The sequence below is a fragment of the Leptodactylus fuscus genome, chromosome 3 (genome assembly GCF_031893055.1).
Source record: "Leptodactylus fuscus isolate aLepFus1 chromosome 3, aLepFus1.hap2, whole genome shotgun sequence".
Taxonomy (NCBI): domain Eukaryota; kingdom Metazoa; phylum Chordata; class Amphibia; order Anura; family Leptodactylidae; genus Leptodactylus; species Leptodactylus fuscus.
Genome location: NC_134267.1, coordinates 169,726,971 through 169,744,925, shown reverse-complemented (window position 1 = coordinate 169,744,925; position 17,955 = coordinate 169,726,971). Strand labels below are relative to the sequence as shown.

Below are 17,955 nucleotides of genomic sequence, written 5' to 3'. Positions count from 1 at the left end.
TGTAATACATCTCTGTGTCGGAGCCATATATTCTCTACTTCAATTGGATCCAGTCAGAACAAATCCTTTATGTATTCACATGGTACAGTAGTGGCACTGTGCAAAAAAAAAAACTAAACACACCACTGCCAAGATGCAAAAAATATACTGTAATTGTTGGTTGTGACTTAGTTTTAAAGGAGGTCTACTACCACCAGCAAAATCACTACTGCATTGCTGCTTGTGACATAGTGAAAATACCTTTTTTTATTGAAGTTCATTCTTGCAGAGAAAATCAAAATGAACTTTTATTCTGTATACAATGTTGTGCATTCAAGGCCTGGCCACATCTACAAGATCATCCATTTTTATTTGTGGTTGCCACCCCTTTCCATAAACTTAGATAGACCCCGATATGTACCGACCACTGGTGAAATGGATATCATAGACAAAGTAGCTTGCCCCTAGTGCAGCAATGTTACATATGGATTATTAACTACAGGATTGTATTTAGACACACAGAAGTTCTAAACTCTGTTACAGACCTACCCGTACAACAGCATATAAGTGTTTTTATAAGTAGCTTAGGAGGTTCTAGTTACTTACAATACCTGCCAAGTGGATGGGGTTCTGGCTAATCCCATCCACACATTGCAGAACAATATCTGCAGCGGAAATGCATGATTTAAAAAAACACTGCGTTTTTATAAATCACAGCATGTCAATTATATCTATAGAAGCATTGGTGTTTTCTGTTATAGGTAATATAGAAGCAGAAAGTCTGCCGACGAAAACTCTGTGGACTTTCCTAGAAAAATGCTGCATTTCCGCTGCAGTTTTTTCTGCAGCGCTTTTTGCTTGCAGCTGGCTCTCTGGGGCCTTAGCCCTACTGTTTCTCGGCTTTTAGCCTTACTGTTTCTTGGCTGTGTGTCATAAGTGCAAAGACCTGCCTGGGCTGGAGAGAAAAATTTTAAGGCTTGTGGAAAAAAACACCAACAGTAGTCCAATGGCTTAGTGGTTAGGACAGGTACGTTGTGATACTTGGCTGCCTGGATTCAGATTCAACAAAGAACATCTGCATGGGACTGGTTTGTGACAAGTTAGGGCTTGTTCACATCTGCGCCCGGTCTCCGTTCTGCAGGTTTCCGTTTCCTGCACAAAACAAGGGCAGGAGACGGAAACCTGCCGGCATGTTTCAATCCCATTCATTTGAATGGGCTTGAAAAGTCTCCGGCCATGTGCGCAGGTGGGGGTTTTATGCTCTCTGCGGTGAAACCGTTTTTTGTTTTTTTTTAACCGGACACAAGGTAGAGTACAGTACTCTGTGTCCGGTTTAAAAAAAACGGTTTTGCCGCGGAGAGCATAAAATGCTCACCGGTGCTCACGGCTGGACTTGGCATGACAGGTTTCCGTCTTCTGCATGCAGAAGACGGAAACCTGAAAACAGAGTTCAGGCGCTGGTGTGAACCCAGCGTCAATTGGTTTACTATAAAGTTGGCCCTTGTGAGTGTGTATCAAATAGGGAAAATTAGATTGTGAGCGAATTTTGGGCATCGGGATTTATGTGACTGATGACAATCTGTGTACAGCTTTGTGGAATATGTTGCTGCTACACAGGCAATGAAAAATAGAATATTGGGATTCAATCTCAGGTATTTTTACTAATCTGTTTGCTATGAGGAAGAGCAGCATTAGAATCTGCTTTTTTCCAATAATACTTCTTAGTGCCATTACTTTCCTTATATTGTCATGTCTCTAGTTACTTGTTCCATGTATCTGAATACACAATAATTCCTAAATAAAACATTAGTCCTTTATTACCAAATATCACAAACTGTAATCACATAGATCAGTCTACTTTGGTCTTTGATGATAATATTGCTTGTTTTCATAGGGATCCATTCACCGCACACCAAGAACATGTAAGACAGATGATGAGAAGTTTCTCTGATCCTTTTGGCCGGGATCCCTTCTTCAGTATCACAGATGGCAGATCTCATGGCCGGAGAGGGCAGCAAGGTTCCCAGGTGGCTCTGAGAGAAGATCACAGGGTAAGCGCTTTCCAAGCAGTTCCTGGGTTCACACTGCTGTCATCAGCTGAGATTTTATAGTCAGATTCATTTCAAAGAAGTGATTGTTAGCTTAGGTGCGGGCGCTGTAATGCCGGCCTTTGGCTGCCCAGGTTTTAACTTCTCTTCCCCTGTGATATAATCCACAGCTGTTCCCCTGCAATACTGTTCCTATTATAGTGTAACACTCATTAATACTGTTCTATTAACAGTTTCAGCTACCTAGTGAGGCCCATAATTACACTTACAGGCACTGATGTACTAGTTTAGTACTGTTGAGCCCCTACAACAGATGTCAGTTCCTATACAGCTCGCTGTGTAACTGATAAAAGCAAGCTTGGCATTCTTCCATCAGCTATATATAGAATGTCAACTCCGTTCTCTGAAATCAGCCCTCTGCTTCACTTGCATGGGTTTCTGTCATAGAAAGTCAGATGCAGCAAGGAACAGGTTAATTACAGAGGCAGTACTATATGAACCCCATGGAACATAACACCAAGAATAAAGACACCGCAGGGGTGACTGGACTTCTGCCAGGCTCACACACTGTAATCTGAACTTAGATATCAATAAATGAGCTTTAGAGAAAGCAGCCAAGTATATATCGAGTATGTCAGGGTCATGAACCCCAAATCAGAGCTAACAGGTCCTAAATCAATTTTTTAACATACTGATGACCTATCCACACTCAGACTCTGCACAAATCAATTGTTCTGGCAGTGTCTGGGTGGCAGAAGAAGCAGCAGTAGATGGGGTGAGTGAGCCAGACCCCCACCGATCACATACTGAGACCTATCCTGTGGATAGATCATTAGCTTAAAAAATCGATTTGGAGCCGGACAACCCTTTCATATAAGGAAAGCTTTTGTTTCAAAAAGTATCTTTATTTTTCTTCGGTTAATCAATATTTCCAGAAAATATGTTAAAAAACTAAAATTCTAGGAGAAAAGTATAAAATATTGTACATACAGCAGATTGTCTCTTAGGACCTGTCACAACTTGTGGCGTGTGTGTTTTAGTAAATACTTATGAAACGACAATTCTGAAGCAATATTACTCATCAGTATATTGTTCTGTTCCTCTGTTACTCCTCTTGAAAACATACGAATAAATTGACAAATAGATGACCCCTAATTGTTGATTTATGAAGAATAGTAATATTTATTAAAATAGATATCAGGAGAGATAAAAAGAAAGGCCCTACAGCGAATATGTAGGCGCTATATAAATAAAATGTATTTATTATTATTATTATTATTATTATTATTATTATTATTATTATTATTATTGGCAGTACACGCGGAAGGAGTAGCAGACAAATCACTTAGCACTGTAGTTAATATATCATTATAGCTATCTTGGATGTGCAATGGGTATATGAAGTTACAGACACAGATGAATGGGACATTGCCCTGTTTACCTCTGCCCTTCTTTGTGTTTGCCATCTTTTTCATGTTGCATTGAAATGGTACATCACCATCTATACTTCATTCATAACACAAATGTGTAATTTGCACTATAAACAAGACTAAAGTATATTATAGGGAAAGGTCTCCTCACAACTGCTACTTTTCTTTCAGGCCTCCAGTCTGTGCCATATGCCTAGTGCTTCCTTTTCTAATATGGTCAGTAGTCTGTGACTCTGGTGTGTGCTCCTGTTGGAAGGCATGATATTTTTCTCTAACCCTGGGCTTGAATTTGCAGTTCTGTATACTAATTTTTATTCACCATTAGTCATCATAAAGTACACAACAAATCCTGTTAAGTAAATGAATAGCTTTGTATATGGCATGTATGATGCACAATGTGAGGGGAGAGACTGCTGCTACAGAATATTAGAAGATGCCAGGATGCATGAAGCTGGATACATATTGAGGCTGTCTTTATCTACACCTTCTTTTAATCTCCATATTACCAATTTTATCTCCAATTTTTTTTCTATTTGTCACCAGTTTGCCCATTTGAGTTTGAGACCTGATTTAGACTGAGACATAGTAGATGCAGATGCTTGCGTTTTTGCAATATATATCACTACATCCTTTGTTTTGCAAAAAAACAACCTAGAAATATGCTAATGTTTCTCAGTTCTGAAGGATTTCCAAAGACACGCTTTCTCTACTTCAGTTTTGGGCACCAGATTATTCCTAGACTGTTACTGTGCATTATGCAGTATGGAGGCGTTCATGTATTGAAGCTCTGAGAAAAGGCGGACCAAGCATGATTTATGATACTATATATCTCCTATCTATCTATCTATCTATCTATCTATCTATCTATCTATCTATCTCTTGTTCCACATTTGCAAACTCTCTTCTCAGGCTATGGTCTCTCTTTTCCTTATATCTTTTCTTCCATACGTTTCAATATATCAATTTATTTTACTTTCTCTAGGACTAGGTATTTGTTAATAGAACAACTGGTACTGTCCACAGAAAGTGGACTTTGGAAATATGTGTATATCTATGAGGTTTTGTACATAGGGAAATTGTACTGTATCTCTGTTATGCGTCTATAGTGGTCTACAATCTTACAAATGACTCCATTTACATCTTGATATTGGCACATGGGAGGAATATATTTGTTCCAGATCACTGAGTTGTCCATAAATGACCACCTATACACCAATTAGATATTTAGAAAGGGGCAAACCTGGAATGTAACTCTAGAAGGATCACCCACCATGTTAATTAAGGAAAATTCTCACAACCTATTTTCTCATTGGTGTCCGGTGTCCCTCCAGTCCTGCCTGTCATACTTTAGTTATATATGTCTGATTCACCAGATGTCAATCATAACAGTAAGACTCACTGTATATTAAATACAAGGTATCCTTCTATATCCCACAAGCATCAGCTTCCACATATGACCTAGATACAAAGCTGCGTTAGACATTCGTTCTAGATGACTGATCAACCAACACTACAATGTCTATGGGAGTTACTACACAGTCCCACAATTACTGCTTTTGTGGGAAAGAAGGATGCGACAGGTTGAATGTCTGCATTCTTGCATCCTTAGAGATAAGCGGTGTCATCTTGCCAGGCGGTTCCATGCTGTATCTAGAAGCCATTGCTTCTCTCAATGAAATAAATGACCCATGTTTGACTGAAAGGTCTCTTATGTGAGCTGCTAGTTTGATGAAACCTGGAGGACAGGATAATGTTTGCATGTTAGCTAGAATTATCAAGGTGTCTTAATAATATGAAGACCTGCCATAAAACTAAACCTGTCTGTACTGGCTCTACCAACTGATGACACATGGTGTGAATGCAGTATACAGGCACCTGATTTCCATTCTGTAGTCTGTATATACCGGTGAAACCTGTTATTAATGTAACACTCTTCATAGAAGCATTCTCAGATGAGAAAATGCATGTGAACATATGAAGGGTTATCTGATTTGTAGAATCACTGCTTGACTAGAGTGGTCTCTCAATAAGTGGATCACAGAGAGTGACCCCCTGCTGAGACCCCAGCACCCATATGTTAGCCCTGGGGAAAACCTTGTGGTACATGTTTAGTTTCTCTGCAGTGCATTGTAATGTACCAAAATAATTGTATCATAACTTTGCTTTGTAGCAAAAAAAAAAAAAAAATTTTATTTTGTACTGTCCTCCCATCTGTAATCTCGGTCGGCAACTGTGCTCGTGTGTGTGTGTGTGTGTATATATATATATATATATATATATATATATATATATATATATATATATATATATATATATATACATTGTGTTTGTTCTGTTAATGTGTTTATTTAGCATATACAAACACATGTATTATATTTATAGCTGTGGTTTACAAACAATACTTCATTTTATTTATTTTTGTTTTGACTGCTTTGAGTTATGTAAACATGTTACATAATGGAAAATAACACCCGGTTCACATGTGTGTTTGGGTTTCTGTTCTGGGAATCTGCTTTTTGGATTCTCCGAATGGAAACCTAATCTGCATAAAAATGTGGTTATCAATGGAAACTCGCGGACCCCATAGACTATAATGGGGTCCATGTGGTTTCCGCTCAGTTTCTGCATGAAAAATGCGGAGAAAGAAAATCTACCTGCAGGAGAGGAGAACGGAATGGCCCGAATGCAGATGTGAACTGGGCCTACGATATATATTACACAGACTTCTTTGCTTATTTTATGACTAATAGATGGATGTATTAAAGCTCCCTTTTAAAGATGTTTAAGTCAGGTGGGTCTTGCTTATTCCTCTGTATGTGTAAGTGAATTTACTTTTATGCTAAGTTTTATGCATGCCATTTTACAAGTTTCCATTGCACAGGCTGTTGACATTCTTCACTCACCATCTTCCACATTCTTCATTATTTGGAATAGAATCCTAAATACTGTATCTATGGTCAACCTAATGTCTTTTCTCATTGTGCTATTGTAGGTCCCTGATTTTAGGGATGGGTTCCACTCCATTGATAATATGATGGTAAACATGAGGAACAGGATGATGGACATACACAAACAGTTTGTAAGTGAATTTATATAACCAGTGTATAATGATAATGCTTGTTGATCTGATATTTCTTGCCTCCTTTGCTCTGCTTTCTCAGTCATCATTTGGCAGTTTTGGTGCTAGTTGTACCCATCCGATATTTTACTAAGTGACCTTTAGTTAAAAGTAATAACATTAGAGGGGCAACATGGTGGCTCAGTGGTTAGCCTTGCAGCGCTAGAGTCCTGGGTTCGAAACCTGCCAGGAACAACATCTGCAAGGAGTTTATATGTTCTCCCCGTGCTTGCATGGATTTCCTCCCATACTCCAAAAACATACTGACAGGAGAAAAAAAAAAGTACATTGTGATCCCTATATGGGGCTCACAATCTACATAAAAAAGAAGTAATAGCATTAGAATCTTCTTAGCCACAATAATGGAAGAATCTACAATGTCTTTCTCTACAAAGGATGAGAAGAGGGGCAATGGGCAAGCATCAGACGCCTTTTCTGAATTGGGGTACTCTGGTGACGTGGACAGCATTTTGACTATTACACTCTTGTCCTCCTCTGCTCTGTATTTTCTCCTGCACTCTTAAAAGCTGGATGCAGATTTATGCTTTCCGAAGTGACCCTTACCCAGAATCCAGCCTGGCAGTCACTGACATTCACTTTTCATATAATGAATTTCCTATTACATTATGAGTTGTGGGGAGTGGTAATATGACAATTGCAGTGCACACAATTCTAAATATATATGTTGTGTCAGCAGCCGCTAATGTTTGGGCTGTTGCTAGGAGAATGTCTCTATAAGCAGAGTATCTAGGCTAATCCACACAAGGAGCCTCCCATAGATTAACAAATATTAGGCCATGTCTGTCATCATCTCATTTAATTGCTCATCCAGTTTGCAAAATGTAAATGAAGCATTTTCCTTAATACTCTTAGAATTTGTCATCACTTTCTGCAACATACTGAAATTAAAGGGCGAAAGACAAAAAGAAAAACCTGACAAGTGTCCTGTAGATATCTCAGGAGACACCCATGATTGTTTCTGACTTCTTTCAAGATCTGTTACCCTGTGTTGTTATGATTGGGTGATCTGCAGATCCAGTGACTGTGTCCATTAGCTTTTATAGAGGCTGTAAATTAGTCATGTTTGCTTATTGGTTGTATTTTACTCCTTGAAAGGTTGTCCCATCAGAACAGAGACTTCTATGTATATGCCAGACCTGGCGAGTACATCCATTATATGGACACCAATTTTACAGAATTATATTGAACGTTCATCAACTTATAAATAAATATACAGCAAAATTTGGATTTGCAGCATAGCCTTAGTTGGAGTCCTTTGAGGTGAACCTAAAATAAAGCAAGCAGAGGCAGATATAGAGGAAGCAACCTTCATAACATATTGATGTCTGGGTTTTGTGTTACAAAATTATGGTAGGTCCAGGTCATATGGGGTATATGTGATCCTGTTATGATACGCTTTCCACCCCTGCACAATGGCTGCCAAGAAGATGTTCTCTATGCCCTCACAGAATCTTCATTCACTGTTGCTGCTGGCGATTAATAGAAGCGTTTCAAGCCTTTTGGAATTCTCTTCATATGCCAAACCCATCTCTGTTTAGTCTTTCCAAGAAAATGCCTTCTTTATACCTACACTTGATTTAATGCAGCATTTTATATATCATCGGTCTTGCTATATATAACCTTTCCTTTCACATACAGTCTATTGTAACCGTCTACCATGTTTGGTCACGGTGGAAGGCTGCACAGACTTGCTTATGTGTACAGTGTATCAGCCAAGTCTATATATGAGTGATTCATACTTTAATGTAGTAATATTATCTCCCCTCTAATGCTGCATCTCCAGTGTTAAAAAAAATTCTAATCTTCACTCGCACACGAGACACTCTAGCCCTGGGATCATAGTGCTATACTCATGCTATCGGCTCGCAATCTCACATTTGCTCTTCCAAAAATGTAGCACACCGGTTACAGCAGAGCTCGTGTATATCAGCCTGTACCTTATCCCATGACAGCAAAAGTCATCTTCTTGCTGGCAGGCTTTGTTTTTCAATGCATCTTGTGCTATTGGCTATAAAGATGCATCACATCTTATTTACACTAGACATGTTTATTAATAAGAATTATTATTATTATTATTTATTTAATTTTTTTTCTTGGTATAGTAAAATATTTTACAGCTCTCTAATATTGCTTATATTTAATTTCTCCAACATTTTTAAGATCTCTGCCTGTAGTCAGCAAATGGAAACATTCTTGAATGTATAGAGGAAAGATTGATTTGATTAGAGTCTGAAAACCTGTCCTTATAATGTGCAACTGACTCTTTAAAGGGATTCTACCACCACCAAAACCGCTTCTAAAGCGCTTGTATGCAGTTGTAAGGCCAGTTGGTGACCTAGAGAACATACTTTAAGTGGTTTAAAAGCCATTTGGTGGTGGTCTCATCATGAACCCCTTTTAAGTTTACCCTAATAGAAATAATATTATAGAAAAGGAGAGGAACGTTCCATCCAAGCCCCCCTCCTAATACATAGCATTGCTATCCATCTGACTAAGTACTCTATAATGCTACTTTCTTACTGTAGTGTCAAAATGCAATTTTCTCCCTGTATTAATTGGGAGTGTCCTGATAGGATGGCCCCTTTAACTGGACAAGAACAGATTGAGTTTTCAAGAATATTTTCAGTCTCTGATAAGCAGAAATCTTTCAAATTTGTGAGGAATTGAAACACAAGTTTATTAGAAATTTGCTGAACTATAAAACCAGAAAATCTATTTAAAGTAGGGTAGGATTTGTTACAAACATGTTAAGGTGCAGCTTGGTGTTCTTCCAATTCCTTCCGAGAATTTCTATCAAATCTGTATAGCAGTGGTTGACTTGCATACTCAGTAGACTTGCATACTCAGTAGCTGAGCCGTACTACCCTTGGGTTCATTGGCCACCTATACAAGCGCATTTCTACTTTCTATTGCTTTATAAAGTAAAATTGTAATTTGGGGTTGTCCTCTGGTGAAGGATTCCTATGGTGGCTTGTTCTTTGTACAGACTCTTTTTATCATGCCTTTTTGTGTCTGCCAGTCTTCTGTTCTGGTCATTATGTCTTATACATGTTTTATCTTGTGTTTTGCAGGAAGGATTGTCAGACAGACCCGATGTTCACTCATTTAAGTCTTCCTCAGTGATGACATATTCCAAGACTGGAGATGAAGCTCCTAAGATTTTCCATGCAACAAGTCAAACTCGTAAAGCTCCTGGTGGTGTGAGTATTACATTATGTCTATAACAAGCTCATTTTTGTAATATAGTTTTCACATCACTTTATTTTATAGTAGCTACTTCCAAGAAACACCCTGGTTTATGAATTCACTTAATCCACATAGCAGTATGTCTATGAACTCTGAACTTGAGAAAATGTAGCGTGGCGTATAATCCGCTCCCTGTGTCTGTATCGCGTTGAGTAATTCTACTCATCAGTGACTAATATAACACTGGCCTTTCGGTTGCTCCTTTGCAGCTGCTGTACCTAATGCCACTAAGAAATATGAATTTGAACCCTAAAGCCGAGCACATGTCCCCTTCTAGACGGAAGTAGAAAATAGCTATCTGTCAAAGAAGTATTTGCTGCAACAAAGGTCTCTAATAATATTACAGGCACGCTTCCTGATAGTCAGCGACCGCTGCAGAAATTAGTAGTTGTTTGGTGAAGAAAATATTACGATGGCCCGATTATTAGTCACTGAGTCAAGGAGAGCGCTGAAGGCCGCCGCACAGTTTATATTTAGGTCAGGCCAAGAGTGGCATATCACTGGCCAAAAATAGCAGCCACAAAGCATCACTAGCCTGAAAAAAAATCCTAAAACTATCTGTGCACAGAGCAAAACTGATATATTAATATACAGTAATATGTAAAGTCCAAGTAAGGCTGCCAATAAGAATCCCTGCCAGCAATCATCAGTAACAGACACATGGAGGACAAGTACACTAGAGAAGATGGACACATGGAAAACATTACACTTGTATAGTAAATGACTTCATTTACAGCACTGGCTTCCAATGTGCTTCTGCTATAGAATTTCTCCCATAGAGCAGTATGGTGAAAATCAAATTACCATCTGATATTCTGCAAATCTGCCAGCAGGATACATCTTCTGGAAGTGTATGCTTATCCTGCACCACAGAAGAGACTGGCCTTAGGGGTGCGAAGGTTGTGTACTGGTGTTTTTGGTCTATGTCTTATGGATTCAATACATATAACCCATTATGGATATGTCATGTGTGTGTGCCATTAAAAGGACATGACATGATCTGTATAAATGAGGTAAACACTGTAAATTATTAGCTGCCAGAAGGGGAAGGTGATTGATTCAGCCCCGAACCGGTAACATAGCTGATACATTGAAACAAGAAAGCAGAATGCTATTAGTGTTTTTGGTATGAAAATAGATCACTAGGTAACGCTTCACTTGACATGAGTAAATAATTGTATTACACTTGAAATATTTTCTTAGAACTCTTGATTGTGCCATTACTCTTTTATTCCTCATAGACATTTATGAATAAATCGACAAGAGGGATGTGTTCTTACTGACATTGCCCAACCAGTGCTGACAGTCAGACACCACACTTTGAATAAATTGACAAATGGGTGTTACCATTATCCCTTTCATACATTTCCTGCCGGAATAACAGAGGAACAGCACTATGCAGATAAGAAAAGATGCTTCAGAATTAGAATTAATATTTCATGGGGAACACAAGTATTTACTAAAATAGACTCTTACGATCTGACACATGCCCTTAATGCTTGTCTTGCACCAGGTCATAAACAGATGGATGAGCAAGGTCAATGATAATGTGTTGTGGTGCCACCTAGTGTTCTCCAGAGAACATTGCATCCGCCTTTTTTTCTGATTGTGCATTTATAGATTATGTGAGGGATATTACCACAAAATCGAGAGCAAAATTCATCATGACCACTAACAAAACGAAGTGATTTGAGAACATAAAGGACTATTATTGGACTCCATCTCTCTCAGTAATCTGCATTAAGATTTCTACTTCTCCTTCCATTCTCCTAACTCCACCTCACTTCTACATGTGGGCTCTATAGTAGCTGCTATAACTGCTATCCTGGTTGTTATCCATGACAGTGAATGATAACTGTGATCATACTTTATCAAATCTTTACACCACTAGCAAACTTAGACACAATTCCTGTTTATTTGCAGATAAAAGAAACCAAAAAAGCAGTCAGAGACTCTGAAAGCGGAATGGAAAAAATCTCCGTTGGACATCACATCAATGACCGTGCCCACATTGTCAAGCAAATGAAGAACAATAAAACTGGAGATCAGGAGCTCAACCAGGAATTTTTAAATATGGATGAATGTGAGTCTTGGCTTTTTTTGTTGTCAGATTGTTGGAGACTTTTTTTAACATCTGATAAGTCAGACAATTTCCATAAAATTTCATGCAGCTTCATGAAACACAATGCAATGTTATCGTATTAACACGGTAGAGGCGGTGTGCATGGTGAAAGTACACAATAACTTGGTGTGTTTTCTTGAATTACAGCCGATGCACCATCATTTAACAATGAATGGGAACACGAGATTTCAAAGTTTAAACCATTTGAAAAGAAGTTCGCCATAGAAGCCCCGAAACACCAACGAGCCCAGTATTCTACCAAAATAGGACCCCCAGATGTGCCTAGAAGGTGAGTCTCAGAAATGAGGAAAAAGAATAGGTAGAAGTTGTGCTAAGAATACAAATCATTTCAGCACAATACTAGTTCAACAAGACAGAGCTGGTATCAATTTATGGGAGAACATTTCTTAATATTTTTGTTTGATCATTGCAAAATAATGTAAAAATCAACTTCATATCTGATAAATCTAAGGGTGCATTCACACTACGTAGACGGCAGCTTATTCTGAATGTAAAACACGTTCAGAATAAGCGGCGTATAAAGCAGTTCCCATTCATTTCTATGGGAGCCGGCATACGAGCGCTCCCCATAGAAATGAATGGGTTGCTTTTTTCATTACGAGCACTCCCATTGAAGTGAATGGGAAGTGCCGGCGTGTACGGCTCGGCATGAGCAGAGCTAGCCGTACACGCGAGCACATCCCATTCACTTCAATAGGAGCGCTCGTAGTGAAAAAAGCAGCCCATTCATTTCTATGGGGAGCGCTCGTATGCCGGCTCCCATAGAAATGATTGGGATCTGCTTTATACGCCGCTGATTCTGAACATGTTTTACGTTCAGAATAAGCTGCCGTTTACGTAGTGTGAATGAGCCCTTATAGATATTTTAACCTTTTCCCACTGCAGCCATTTTATGTTTTTTTTTGTTTTTTTTTAATTCCTTCCTTCCAATTGTCATTACACTTATTTTCCATTCATTTGCTGTATGAGGGCTTATTTTTGGGTGGGAAACATTGTACATGAACATTGTTCATGTGGTCACGCAGCATGGGAGCTGTCCTACAAAGTGAAAAGGTGGTGGGGGATGCCATAGGATGGGGAAAAAAAGTGATTGGGGGCTATAAAAGGTATTAGTGCCCACAATCAGGCAGGATGGGGCAGTCAAGGACTCCTGTTGTGAGATAAACATTTATGGCATATTATTTAATACATAATTAGTTTCCTCCTATACAGTGCATAGTGTATATTGAACATCCTGTGATGTGATGTTACGTGAGGAGGTCACATGGCGGGTCACTCACTTTTATCCAAATGACCCTTTTTGCTTTAAACCACTTGTACAGTGAAAATCTTAGCAAGGTTTCTAAGGTGAAGCATTGTCTGCAGTTATAACTTACCTTTATATTTTTCTTTTCTATTAGGGAGCGATGCATCTCAAAAATGGTCATCTAGAAGATTCAGCAACACTTGTGACTTCACCAATTACAAGAACATTTCAAAGTCAACTAGGAAATTGTTGAAGGGACATGCAAGATGTAACAGGGTCTCTTAAATAAATAAGCCATGCACATTTGGTTGGTTCTGCATCTTATTTGACAGGTCACTCAGTACCGATGGCGCCCGCTCTCCTGTGCCACATTAGCGTTGTGCAAGTGAAATCGACTTTGTGTAGGACAGTTCAGCACTCCTCTGTCATGTTTGGCAACTTAATACTTTTTACTGAGATTGCACTTTACCAGGTTCAGTAAAAGCTGTAGAAAGCTGAAGCTATATTTTGTTATTCTCCTAAATCCTATTTTCTATTTTATTAAGATTGTAGCATTGTCATATACTGTAATTGTTACTGTACATCAGAAATCTCTAAGCTCGTCCAGTACAGAGGTCAGTGTTTCTATTGTTTGCTATATCTCTTTATACTGTATATGTATATTATTATAATATAGATGAAATATATTTACCTAATGTAGTGAAGGCTTGTCACAGGGCTGGCTTTACCTTGAAAGACTTCACTTGGATTATAAAATGGCAGATCAAAGAAAAACTCTATATTCATCGTAAGGTTAAAATGAAGGGACATATACTTTATGTTGACATCAAATTCATCAACTTAAGGTATTATGTTGTAGGTTATCTATGTGATTCAATATATCCTTACTCTTACTGTATAAAATATGTACTGTATATATTAAAGAGGTTGTTCCACGAACAGTTCTTAAAGATGACTTGTCCCCACTCTGCACAGTTAGGCTAAGTTCACACGTGGAGTATATAGGCAGATTTTGGCACCAAGAGTGACGCGGAGAGCCGCGTCACTCTCGGGTTAAAACTTGCCTGCCACGACTGTCGCGGCTTCTGACAGTCGCGGCTTCTCCCTTCAGAGCAGGCTCAAATGAATGGGCCAACTCCGGAGGTTGCTGCCGCAGCGAGCTGCGGAAGCCACCTGAAGTAAGGGCAGCTCGCTTCTTTTTTCTGTGAGCAACGACATGCCAATCACGGAGAAAAGTAGCCTGGCAGTCTACATAGACCACCATTGTGAGGGGGCGGACTATGATGTGGATTACGTGCCATAATCCGCCCCCTTAGTGCCTGTGTGAACGAGCCATTAGAATTTTTTCTCTCTAGCCCCCTACTACTGTTCCCAGGCAGTCAATGCAATATTAGTGCTTAATATGTTAATTAGACTCTACTATCAGATGGTTGGTCTCAGGCAAGAGCAGACAAGGGGGTGTGATCCTGATCTCTGACCCTGATTGGCCAGTGTTGCCAAATCACACGTTCTTACCTGTTCTGGCCCAAGACCAACCATTGCCCTGCTTCGCTAGATGATGTGCATGCTGGAGTAAGTTTCAGTCATCGTTTACCCCAGGAAACCAATAAAAACAATGATAAATCTGGTGGGGCCACCCACAGCACACCCTCATACTGCCCCCTTTTCAGAAAGTGACACAGGCAGCATAAAATCGCCAGTTGCTACAATTTTTTATGCGAGTGGTGTTTAAAACATCACAAATCCAAATTTTTACATTACAAAAATGTTCTCAAAACCCCGGGTACAATATAAAAAAAACCATTGAAATGACAGGTTGGGTGCATTGGCCATGTACTGTCCATGATCAGTGAAAAAATAGAGCATGCTCTATTTTTTTTTCATAGATCAGCCTCTTGGATCCCTTTCCTCTTACTGATTCACCCATAGAGATGAAAGGGGGGGGGGGTATTCAGGAACGGATCTGTGAAAAACACATCCAAAACTGGGCTCAATTGTTTAAATAGAGCGGTTACATATGCAGACTGACTCTCCATTCAACCCTATGGCACTGGCAAACATATCTAAGCGCTGTATTTATCTACACTTGGTAGTCCAGTATGGCGGAATAAAGCAGCAGTAGCCATGGGACTGGGGACCCCGGCCCTTGTGATCCATCATAGGTGTGGACAACTGTTATTCGTGGCATAACCCCTTTAACAGTGCAAGTGGAAGGAAATCTAAAAATGTTATTTTCATCTAAGAGGTTTTATGAGCGAAGATCTCCCCTGTAGGGGCTGGGCGCCCGTTCGAGCATCTTGCCTCTTTTTGGTCTGTAACTCTGTCAATATCTCTAAAGATCTCCAGACTAAATGCAGAAATCATTAAAAGATAAAGAATAAGGCACTTACAAGAGGATCTGGTTAAAGCCTGTGGTGTGACCCACTTGTGGGATGTTTAGTTTCAGAATGGTTGGACTCCAGAAATGAAGGCATTGCAGACAGGACTAATAGATGGTGGTACGGTTATTTTGGGGTCTTTGTGTGTATGGTTTAGATATTCAACGTGCTATTGTATGTGATAAAAATAACTTATTATACAGGAAAGTATGTATAATGCATCCCACAAAATAGTTAGATCACAAGTTTTAATCAATAAGCCTATTTGACCCTATAAAATCTGCATTTCACCGGTTTGCTTAAATTTTCTACTTATAAATGTAAGTTTTATAACCAAAGATGTAACTCCATAGTAAAGGTATTTTTATGGAGACCAGATGAGAAGGAAGGTAACCGGAATGCCTTCATTGAAATGAGGATGAAAGAGAGCAAATGTGCACAATGTTGTAATGTGGTTTTTTTTTAACAAAAGTTCTTTCATTTGTTTACCTGACCCATTTTATTTTACAATAATCCATTTTTTACAGAGGCCTTTGTACTTCCTTTGTCTGTTCTTGAGGTCAATTCACACTGCATTTTCTGAGTATATCCAAGGAATTCTTCAGGGGATCTCAATACGTATACCTCCAATGGCTGTCTCCTACATATGCCACTATGTAACCAACACCATCCATGTGTAAATAAAATATATACTGGCAATAAAATGTATACTGTGTGTCAGTGTCCCCTCTAAGCTGGGCACTCTGGAAAGGACAGAGTTAAAACTACATAGTGTATTAATAAGGTCAGCCCTATAGCGTCTATACCTGTCTGTAGGGTCTGATATTCTTTGGAACTATTTTTTGCAGAACCAAAGCTTAGAGGAAACTGTGCTATGTGGTATAATATTGTTGCTGTATGGAATAATATAATATAATATTCCACTGTATGGAATAGCGCAGCAGACTGTGCTACTTCACACAGTAGATTAAAAGGTGTGCTAATGTATACCAAAGTGATAGATATCAAAAACCACCGTTGAGTAAATGGAGCCTATGGATTCCATTATATGAATGTATCTGGATCTTGGTGCATACAGCAGACACTACAAACGTGGTATGAATGTACCCCTGCTGAAATAATATCCACCCCATTATTTGCAGTTCCCACTGTAGCATGCAGTTGTACATTTAAATATTGGATGTAACTATAGGACCGGCTCTACTGAAGCAGAACTTGTTCCAACTTCTTCTATAGTGCGCTACCAAAGTACAAAATGTGTAATATTGGAGCAAACATGAAATTTCATTTTAATGTCTTTTTGGAGTTTGAGAGATCCTCTCTTCTATGTGAAAATGGAAAATTGGTATCATTGCAATGTAAATGACTAAGTTCCAGAAAATAACAGCCCTAGAAATGGAAAGGTGACCATTTAACACACTTTTGTATTCTGTATGTATTGATGTAAAGTCACACCTGTAAATTTACTTGTGAACCGATCATAAAGTGCAGGACGTCTTCATAGCCAAAGTGATTTATCAAGCCAGTGCAATGTGGTCATTTACATGCCTTGAAATAAGTACATCATGCATTTCATTCCCTATCTCCCCAACTATTGTTCTAAATGTATTGGACTGATCGTTCAATATTATAATTTACAAGGACAGCCACAAAGTAAAGAAGCTGCCCTGTTGTTACCCACTGTAAGTAATACATTTACATTTTGGTAGAAATCCACAATACCTTGAACTGAGGATATGCAAATCTAATTTCTATTTCCAGGCTTTATAACTACTGTATATTGCGGAATAAACCTCCTTGTACACTTTTGGCTGACTTGTTGATTTTTATGAATTGAACAGATGTTACAAAAACAGTTGAATCAGAATGATGTTCTATTCAGTCACTAATAAAGAGGTATTCCAGCTTTAGGTAAATAAAGCACAAATATTGTATAAGAAAAATTTGTGCAATATAATCAAAGCTTGTTAGGTTTATCTAGGGAAAATGCTTGAAATTCCACTTTAGGGAAGCGGGGTTTTTAGCTACATTTTGCTACGCAGGGCCTTAGCCTAAGGCTGAAGCTCCACATTGTGGAAACGCAGCTTTTTTTGTTGCGTTTTTTTTGAGCCAAAGTCTAGAGTGGATTGAGCAGAAGGCAGAAGTAAAGGACTTTTTATAGAGTACCCATTCCTTTTTGTAATGATTCTTGGCTTTGGCTAAAAAAAACTTCTACAAAAGAAGCTGCGTTTCCGCAACATGGGGACTAAGGCTAAGGCCCCACAGGCCGGAAACGCCGCACCAAATTCTTCCCATAGCGCTTTGAACAGAAAGTTCACTGAGTTTTCCTCCGCTGACTTTCTGATA

General features: G+C 38.9%; 1 protein-coding gene across 2 annotated transcripts in view; it reads left to right on the top strand.

Moving 5' to 3' along the window:
- Positions 1-17,416, top strand: part of MLF1 (myeloid leukemia factor 1) — a 31,279-nt gene extending 13,863 nt beyond the window's left edge. Inside the window, exons 2-8 of one of the 2 annotated variants that reach the window (XM_075268747.1) lie at positions 1,874-2,030; positions 3,629-3,673; positions 6,450-6,536; positions 9,668-9,796; positions 11,766-11,925; positions 12,112-12,253; positions 13,386-17,416. In XM_075268747.1, the coding sequence (XP_075124848.1) occupies positions 1,874-2,030; positions 3,629-3,673; positions 6,450-6,536; positions 9,668-9,796; positions 11,766-11,925; positions 12,112-12,253; positions 13,386-13,416 (751 nt within the window). In that variant the 3' untranslated portion in view covers positions 13,417-17,416. The remainder of the gene's footprint in view (positions 1-1,873; positions 2,031-3,628; positions 3,674-6,449; positions 6,537-9,667; positions 9,797-11,765; positions 11,926-12,111; positions 12,254-13,385) is intronic. The other variant, XM_075268748.1, reaches the window with a different exon arrangement.
- The last annotated feature ends 539 nt before the right edge of the window (positions 17,417-17,955 follow it).